A 10,196-nucleotide genomic window follows, 5' to 3' on the forward strand; every position below is an offset into this window, starting at 1 on the left:
GTCTGGAGGAACTCAAGTTTGTCCAAGATCTACCCGTGAGACCAGTACAAAGTCATGAAAAAGCTAATCATTCTTTAGTTTAATCCACACCAATTAGTCTTCCTCCAGGCATCTGCTACCTGATTTTAGAGACCATATCAGAAATGAAAAGAAGCAGTGTCTTATTTATCATATGTCAAATTCAAAGGCATAGCTGCTTGTGAAGACCCTACTATGCTTTATTCACCTCAGAAAGAGATGTGCTTACCGTCCCTAGTATAAAGCAGTCTTTCACGTGGCTTTAAAGATTAGTCCTGGGTCAGGTTATTATAATGCTTCCTCCCTGCAAAAGTCAACCATACAAGTCTCAAATCCTGAAATTCACTGGAATATTTATCAAAGAAATTATTTTAGCATAAGCAAGACCACTGTACTCAAATCTCTGTTTATCAAGTTTGCCTCCAAACTCTGCAAGTGGAGGAAACTTTTATTGGATTTCAGAATTCTCCAAGCATTCTTGGGAAAACAGAAATTAACGGGCTTTTGGCATTTCAAGAACCCATTGTTGGGATTATCAAGGGCTTCAGTAAGAAACTCAAAACAAATAGAACAGCAAATCATTAGTGAGAAAGCAATAAACATTGCTAGTGAAATCTATGTCCAGTATACTTAGCACTGAACGAAGTTATTTTATCCAGACCATTTGCAGTTAGATGTACCCTACAGACAGATACCCAATAATGGTTTGTCTCCTACTTCCTGGCTGGTGGTGTTTCTAGGTTTTGTGTGTGTTGGGAGGGTGGGTCAGGGGAAGGGTGTGACTGCTACTTGAAAACTAGCTCTCTGGGAAGGATCAAATCATCTACAGTGTGACTTTCCCTCATCTCAGGACAATTGCATTTAAATATAGGCCAAAGGCTTAAGTCACAGGAATAAGGCTTAATCACAGGATTTCAGAAAATAGTCTTTTGGGAAGCTTGGGGACAGGATGGTGCAGTTGCCCTAGAGCCTCTGAAAGTACAATGTGTAGGTCTGCCTTTCTCAGATTAGGCTGAATCTTCAAGTCCTTGCTGAAACTTCCAAGTCTTTGTTACAGATTGCCTTGGATTCCTAGAGTCTGGTTTAATCAGTTTATTATCAACTCCAGAATGACAGAGGAGTATACACAGAGAGGACTTGTATCAGGTGAAGTGAGATAATTATTTCCTTAATGAAAAGCGAATTTAAATTCTAGGTTACTTACAGTAGCTGCTTGTTGGGGGAGGGGAACCACAAATTTAAAGTTGTGGTGATTTTTTTTTTTTAATGTTCGGGAAAACGTGTCAAGCAATAATATATTAAGTGTGCAATACTTTTGTCAGGTAGAATGTCCTGGCTTTGGAAGGGTGAGAAGAGGATTGTTACAGCAGTCTGCCTTTCAAAGGGCAGCTTTGATCATATGGTTAACTTGACATTTGGGCTGAGGAATTCAACCTCACCAGGGATGGGACTGGATTTTACCGAGCTCTCCTTATCCAAACTACAACATGCTTACTGCTTTCTCCCCACATTCCCCACATCTCAGCCTCCAGGACCAGCTACCAACGAGTCATTTTGTCCATTTTCATTGGTCTGACCACACAAGGAACATCCTGTTTCTTTAAATGCCCGATGCTCAAATTGCTATTGTTGAAACCAACTCCCTGTCAATTTTCTCCACATTTAATCCTCAGCTTCTTGTCATATTTTCATTTTTCTGCATTGGTTCCCATGGTAACAAATCTATTGGCAGAGAAAGTGTGACTCTGCTTTTAGCCCTCTGCACAATACAAAATCCTTCTAGTGATTCTCAGGCAAGTGTCATATAAAAAGGCAGGGAGAGACTACAGTTCCCTAGGCTAATGCCTCTAATCCCCTACCCCACCACATGTTCTTTCCCACCCTATTCCCCAACCAGGCCCACTGCCCAGAATCCCTTCACCTTTTGATCCAAGTATTCGAAGTGCCCTCCTATTCAACTACAGATGCCAGGACTGAACCTTTTTTGTTCAGACGGCTTCCTCTTCTGTCAGGACTTACCAGACAGAAATGTGTTAACTAATGGCAATGGACATTTGGAGGCAACATGGGAGAAGCAACTTGCACTCATTTTTCTATAAAATATCCTCAATATGCATCTGAGATGTATACAGCCCAGGGAATAAGTAGGTACTGAATGAGCTCCTGAGGAAGAGGAAGAGATAACAAAGATGTAGAGAAGCAAAAAACCTTGTAACTGGTGGCCAAATGTGAGCAAGGGAGCTACAGTTGGGACAATTCAGGGTTCAAGTAAGGAAAAGGTAAGAAACCTACCAAAAGCTAAGGAAATGGAGCATAGAGAAAAAAGGAGTTTTTGAGTTAACTGTCTGCAGAATGGGAGCCTGCAAAGGAGAGAATAGCTTTCTGCAGACTTTGGCCCAACTCCGTCTACAAAATATTTTTCCAAGTAATCTTTCCCTTAATAACAGATTGTATGTTTTATTTTGAATTCTAGAATTCCACTGTGGCTTGGCAGTAAGTTATATGCCTAGCAACCCCAAATCTCCTATGTCCTCAGTACTTAGAAAAAAATCAGGAACTGTTCATCAGAAATTAAACAGTCCCTATGCTGAATGTGCTTTTTATTTAGTTTTTTTGAAAAGTTAATGAATTCAGGGGAATGAAAATAGATGTTAGAAATAAAAATGTGGGTATCTCTAGTTAAGAAAATTATCAAACGTAAATGATTCCTTTTTTCGTTGGGTCTTATAAAAATATGTGATACTTAAGCACACTGAAGTTTTAAAGTCGGCTGATTATATTGTACAAAAGTATTTTTGGCCCTTTAAAAATTATTTTCCTACATTAAGAAAAGTTTTCTTATATTCAGAACTTTTTATTGTGACTCAGGTTTTGTGTCTCTGTATAGACACACATACATAAGTGTTTTTCTTTGCGCACTTGTTTTGCACAGGTAAGAAAATGAGATTAAATAACGTCCAGGTATGCAGGTCAACTGACTTTTATGGTAGCTAGATTAAGGAAAGCATCTGATGAATGGACAAAAGAAATCACATGATATTTCTTTGTACCTTTCCATCTCTCTTCCCCTTCCCCAGCACTCTACTAAAGAACGTCTCTTATTTAGTCAGGAAATCTTATGTAATTTTTTGGAAAGTCCACAGGAAAACCAAGTTGCAAGTCTCAGGCAGATAGAACATGAAGCAATTCCCATATTTGTTAGAATAGTGATTTATTTTCAGAATGTAATGCCAAAATAAATTTTATATTCAATACTTGTAGAGTCTTTCCACTCAGAGGACTCTTACTGGTCTTGAATGTGGAAAAGGCATCTGTTCAGGGCAGTGAGTAATGTTGTATGTTTGGTTTTACTCTAGAAAATTTGGTTTTAGCTTTGATGACACCCAGTGTCAATGGAATGCAATAAATGTTTTATACTGCTTTCTGATGTTTAGGTATTTCCCTTTAACATCCTCAACTGCATTTTTCTCCTTGAAAACGCAAGCCTTACTGTTTTCTGTTTGGAATGAAGAAAAAGATAATTGATAGGCAGATAAGCTGGATATTTTTGTCTCAAAGCCAGTCAAGTTTCTTTTTGGACTCAGTGTATAAAAGGGACTAAAGGAAGCTTAAGGACAATGGCATTGTCTTCATATAAAGGAGCAAATTTTTCCTGGTTAAAAATCAGAGGTGAATCTACTAAATTGTTTGTAAATTTCAAAGACTATCTCAAATAGCCTTGGCAAAGTAAGGTTTTAAGTGCTGTAGTTTCATTTTTCCCACTTTATAACCACCCACGGGCACCCCCCGACCCAGCTGTATATAAGTAAACCATAATATGAACTATGGTCTCTTTCTACTCAGAGAAGAAATATTAACAGCAGCGATTCTAAATAGACAGTGATAAATTTTTAATTGGTCTGTAAAGAATTATAAATAAAAGGATATTAGATCCTAGGTTTTTAGAATTTTAAGTATCCATGAAAATTATTCTTTCATTCCTAAAGTGCTTGACAATTGACTACTTTGGATCTTAGGTATTGGGGGTGGGGACACAACACAGTCTTTTTATTACTGTGTAAAGAAGTTCTAATTCCACCTATTTATATTAATATTTTTCAAATGCTAAACACATGTGCACACATACAAATTATCCATTTTTCCTTTGAGATCACATAATTCAGTTAGTGAAATATTTCACTCTTCTTTAAGAAAAATTCCTATGCAGTGATGCAACACCGGGCCACTATTTTAATAAGATGAAGACAGTCTCTGGACTCATTCTTTTTCAACATCTGACTTCACCACCATACGTGCAGCACAACAGTGATAGCTTAAGGCCAAGTAACTAGAACTCCTTTAGCCAGAGAAAGAACTTGAATTGGATCTGTTCTCAAAGAAATTTCATCATGTTATCAAGTAGCTTTCAAGTTCAGTTTGCAACTGGTAGATCTTTATAAATGCTACTTTATGACTTCTTTTGCAGTCTTTGTGAACATTTTAATGTGCACTGGTAAACACTAACGTTTTACAAAGACATATTGTATATTAATGCATGCATTTCATTGCATAGTTTATTGACACTCCCCTTGTAAAGCTTTTATGGAAGAAACAACAAGCCACAGCAGTATAGCAAAAGAGGCTTAATCTTTATAAATTGGGGCCTTTTCTGTCTCTTTGCTAGCCTAGGTGGCTGTATACAAATTCAGGTGGGAGGGGGCAAGAAACACCTCTTAACATTTAAGGTTTTCTACATGGGTGAACTCTAGTCAATTCAAAATAAATTGCTTACTTTAGTAAAAAATTTTACCATTTTATAAAAAAAAAAATTAAATCATGACATGTTTAATTGAAATGGCTGTATTGTAATTAATATTTTGAGATAATTGTGATTTTGAGCTTCAATTATATATAAAAAGTTGTCATTTTTGTATGTGCTAAAAATATGTATCACAATTAACAGTACTTTTTAGTTGAACTACATATTGATGTAAATAAAAACTGAATGAAGACATATTTACTACTTTATTAACATAGATTGTGAATGTACTTAATGGTTTTTTTGCAGTATGAGACCATAATGACTTTGAAAGCTGCTTCATTTTATGTGCAAAGGAGTCCTATGAATCTATATTTTAAATTTACTCAATCAGTGAAATTAATTACTTTGTCAGTTAATTTGCAAATGCAAGCTGTACTCTCCAGTTTATTTTATGTATTGACACTAATTGGTAAAGGTGTACAATGTGATTAGAATGCATTTTGAAGATGCTTTCTGTACAGATACAAAATACAGGGACTACAATAATGCTGTGCAGTGTATAGCAGAGCCATTTTTCGGCTTTGGTGTACTCAATTTTTTCAGTATTTAAAAACGTGTTTTGAATAACATAAAAGTCTCTTTATTGTATAAATAATAAAATGTCACATTATTGTAAAGTGTCTTTTGTCTAATATCAAAGCAGATTTCTTAGCCACAGAGTTGTAATATGAAAAGGGTTTGTTTTTTTAAGCCAAAAACAACTATTATAATCAATATTTGAAAATGTAACTTTTATTATGAACAGTAGTATTTATCTTTATTAGCAATGAGTTTTTTCATAATATGAGCATGCCTCAATCACCCAAAAGCTAGCTAGCTACCTACCTGCCTATCTATGTAAGTTAATATACGTTCTGTTGATTGGCTACTTAATAGAATCACATGATAAGTTTTATAATGACTGATCAGCCTACCTCTGATATTTTTGGTATAAATAAAAATATTTCTACTTTATTTTTACTAAATCAAGTTAACCAGTAACAAACTCCCTTTTAGAAAATTTCCACATGACTACAAGTTTAGTCTTATGAAGATTAGAAATAAATTTGAAAAGTAAGGCCCTGGAAATAAAAAAGAAAAAATGCACAAGGTTGGATTAGAACACACCAACAGAGTAGATAATGTATACAAATATCTGCTTAATAAATTACTTAAGAAATTTCGAAGACTTCTATGTGGTATATGTTATTAGTTATTTTCTGTTGCTGACATCTATAGAATTAAAATAAGCTCTTCAGTACTTTTTTAAAGAAGAACAAAAGCTATTTTTAAACACACTCTGAGGGAAAAATATGCAGATCCAATCCCTTCAAATTTCTTAAATCTAGAAGTACTAGGTTACTGTAGGGAAACTTAATAGTAAGAAATCATTTTAAAAAAACTTGTCAAGTTTTAAATTCAAAATTCTGAGAGCAACTTAAACAATGCTTTTACTGTTTTCTCTGCCAATAACTACATCTCGTGTAATATTCCTGTTACATTAGAAATCATGACAAAATGGTTTCATAAAATGTAGGGAAAAGGCTAGACAAGAAACATTTCAACTGGATTAAAACAAAAGCGAGACAGTGAATGTTAATTTAAAACTTATACCAAGACCAACCACATCACAAAAGTCTTATCACGGGTAAGGAAAAGCCTTATTTTTTTAAATGCCAAAGAACAGTTTTGAATAAAATTCAATTCAATTTTATATCTAACAAAAAGGTAGAAATTAGATGGTCATATTTAAATCAACTGGTCACATTAAATGTAACACGAACAGAAATGGTGGGAAAAATCCCACTTCTACAAAAATGCTTTCTCATTATAAAAATATCAAACTAACTTAAATAAAAAATCACTTTTGAAGAAATTGTTTACTATCTTATAAGGAATGAAAGTAGAATAAATCTTATGCAAAACATTCAAAATAAATGCATAAACACTGTATGTGGTTATCACCATTACGAATGAACGATACCTTAGAAAAACGTTACTTATCAATGTAAGAAGTCTAAGAATTAACATGACCAAGATTATAAAACAACTCCAATTTAAGTAGGAATCCGGTCTCTCAAATATTCCAGAATAGCAGCTGTTCCTTTCATTAATATGGCTGCTCGAGGAACGCGGAATGGATTTCCATCTAGTAGTAGTGTTCTAAATAAAAGAGAGAATTAAGAATTTTAACATTTTCCATTAGGAAGGCTTTTCTTCTAATTTCAATTGCAATTTCATAAATAAATTTGTGTATTTTTTTCTATTTGTCCCTTTTCAAATCTAAGCATTTCAATAGTTGGAATTAGAACTACAATAATAACCCAAACAACATTAATTGAATACTTATTATATGAAAGGTATTGTGCTGAGTAATTTATGTTCACTGACTCTCTTAATTATCTTAACAATCCTATGATGTAGACACCACTGATATTCCTATTTAATAGGTAAGGAAACATAAGTTCAGAGAAGTAAGACAGACGTGTCCCAAGATCATACAGCTATTAAACAGAGGAGCTGTGACATGAGCCATCATTTTACCCATCTTCTTCTCAATCTTATAATGACCATATACTACATGGTTAAATTATATTTATACATCAGAATGAGCATACTTGTCAGTATACCAAGGACTATAATGTAATCAATATATCCCCCCTCCGCCCTGGGAAACATCGACAAATTCCTGCTCTCTACCTCCCTTGACCAGATGCACACAGAAATTCTATTTACATGTTCTAAAATGAGGTTCAATTTCAGATTGAGGACTGGTTGATTTGTTTCTTTATATAATTAATGAAATAAATTATAAGATAAAGAGACTTTTATTTTAATTTTCAAAAATTTAAGTGTGTAAACAAAAGCCAAAGGATTCATACCATATTACACAATAGATCTAAATGATATCCTCAATATTTCTATGGGCTGTGGGGATTCTTTCAAAGGCTGATTTTCTTAATTTATAAAAAGGAATTAATTACAGTCACTCCTCATTATTCACAGCCTCTATATGTGCTAATGTGCCTACCACTAAAAATTATTAGTAACCCCAAAATCAATACACAGGGCACTTTCGAGGTCATTTTTGGATATGCAGAGCAGCAAAAAATTTGAGTCAATCACGAGGCACATTCTCAGCTGAGGTCAGAAAGGTGATGCTTTCCCTTCTTGTGTCAGTTCTCACACTGTAATCAAGCGTCCTTTCTGTGGTCTACTTAGTAGTGCAACATTTTTTGCATTTTTGTACTTTGTGTTGGTGATTTCACTGTTTAAAATGGCCTGCAACTGTGGTGCTGAAGTGTTTTCTACTTTTCCTAAACACAAGAGGCTGTCGTGTGCCTTACAGAGAAAATATATATACCAGATAAGCTTCATTCAGGCATGAATTTCAGTGTTGTCTGGCCATAGTTAAATGTTAATGAATAAATAATATTAAATACAGAAACACACACAGAACAAGGTTATGTATTGACTGGTTCATGAAAATGTGACCAGAGGCTCCAAAGAGGCTAATTATACTTCCCCTAGCAATCATGGTTCAGTATTCACTAATTTGGTGTTCAGAGACTTTATAAAATACAACTACTGCAAACAACAAGAACCAACTGTATTTGCCTCTTACAAGTCACTAATATGAGGCACCAAAGCACATGCCAGTGCTGCCCTAGCAAAGTAAAATATGCCCCACCATCATACACAGTGTTCAATAAATTAAATAAATTAAATTACTTCTGACACATTCTGCTTAAGTACTTGGCTTTCTGTTGACATCTCAAAACTCTCTTTATATTCATTTAGCAAGCACTTATTGAGTGCTTACTGTGTTCTAGGCACTGGGACAACTCTTTTCTAAAGGAGGAAAAAGAAATGATACAAATGAGTCCAAACAAAGCAGGATGGAAAATCAGAGGGAGGGACTAACTCTGCTTGGAGAAGAGGGAAGGTTTTCAAAGATGATATTTAGGTTGATTACTGATAAAAGCAGGGTGGAGGCATTTGAGGTTAAGGTAACAGCTAACACAAAGAATAAGAAAGACCATGCTGGGCTTGAAATAAATGGTGAAAGTCTGTAATCTGTAATTCTGAGCAACCTTGTATGCATAACTGGGGAGTTTATATTTCCCTGACATTTTTTATGCAGTGCAGTTTCAAGTTATACACATACACAGTGATGACAAAAGTATCAGAAAACAATCAGTTACTATATTGACCTATATTATAGCATATAAACAAAGCTAAAAAATATATTATTTGGTAAAACTTGAAAAATGGAATTGGGATTCTGGATTTCATTACCTGTTATTTTAACACAACATTAAATTTTTTACTTCAACTTTCCTGCAAGAGTACCTCAACAAGAGAAAAAAAAAAAACTTATAAATCAATCAAATAAATGGAAAAACTTAGTAGAATGGTGTAGTTACCTTAAGTTCACACAATTACCAAGCTCTGGTGGAATTTGTAGGAGGTCGTTATTTTGAAGGTCCAGGGTGATCAGATTTTCCATTGCCTTCATTTTCTGAGGATCCACAGATCCAACCTGATTGTTACTAATCAAAATTGTTTCAAGTGTGGGGATGTGATACAGAACTTCAGGTAGTATTCTGAACCTATTAAAATATGAACAGAACACCTAAATGTATTGGAATCAAGGGAAAATCATTCCTTCAAATAGATGATCTTAAGTTTGATATCATAATGTAGTTTCCTTTACTGTAATTTATTTTATATTTGGTTTAAGTCCTGTGTTCAAATTTTCAAGAAAATGAACTGATTTTGGAAACCTTAAAATATATGTTAAGTGGACAGACTTGTAACATTTTCTGTTTATTGTGTAAATCCAACAAAAGTATAGAGTAAATTCTCCCATGTTTTTCTTTTCACATTTAGGAGACAAGAAAATCCTCCTGAGATTCTATATAAAATGTCCCCATGTAGGTATTCTTCCTTAGTTTGCTTTTACTTCTTATAAAACAGAATTACTACCAATATATTAAATAAATACTAGAGATTTATATTTTGCTCTGATGGAAGCTTCCAAAATGAGCGCAATTTTGGTTCTTGAAAAGATGACAAACTAACATAGACTGCTGCCTGCTCATCCAAAGCAACACTGAAGATGTCACAAAAAAGAAGGGAAGGCTGATTGCTCTCAGAGCAATACTCAGCAATTAATGCAAGATTATTGAGGATCTCTTGGCATGGTTACAGTGTGAGATAACTGTGGCATGGACTAGAAAAGACAAGGGTTGGGCTGAAGGAGAGATTTATAGCTGTGCCCTTTTAACTTCCCTATACTGCCCTTCTTTTGCTGCCTTGATGTTTAAAAAAAAAAGAAGGAAGGAAGGAAGGAAGGAAGGAAGGAAGGAAGGAAGGAAGGAAGGAAGGAAGGAAG

At 34.5% G+C, this 10,196-nt stretch overlaps 1 protein-coding gene across 2 annotated transcripts in view; it reads right to left on the reverse strand.

The window, feature by feature from the left end:
- Positions 1-5,531: 5,531 nt before the first annotated feature.
- Positions 5,532-10,196, reverse strand: part of LRRC40 (leucine rich repeat containing 40) — a 47,389-nt gene continuing 42,724 nt past the window's right edge. For both annotated transcript variants that reach the window (XM_021678110.1, XM_021678109.1), the window contains 2 exons: positions 9,226-9,411; positions 5,532-6,961 (listed from right to left, as the gene is read on the reverse strand). In XM_021678110.1, the coding sequence (XP_021533785.1) occupies positions 6,856-6,961; positions 9,226-9,411 (292 nt within the window). In that variant the 3' untranslated portion in view covers positions 5,532-6,855. The remainder of the gene's footprint in view (positions 6,962-9,225; positions 9,412-10,196) is intronic.

This window comes from Neomonachus schauinslandi, chromosome 4 (genome assembly GCF_002201575.2).
Source record: "Neomonachus schauinslandi chromosome 4, ASM220157v2, whole genome shotgun sequence".
Classification (NCBI taxonomy): Eukaryota; Metazoa; Chordata; class Mammalia; order Carnivora; family Phocidae; genus Neomonachus; species Neomonachus schauinslandi.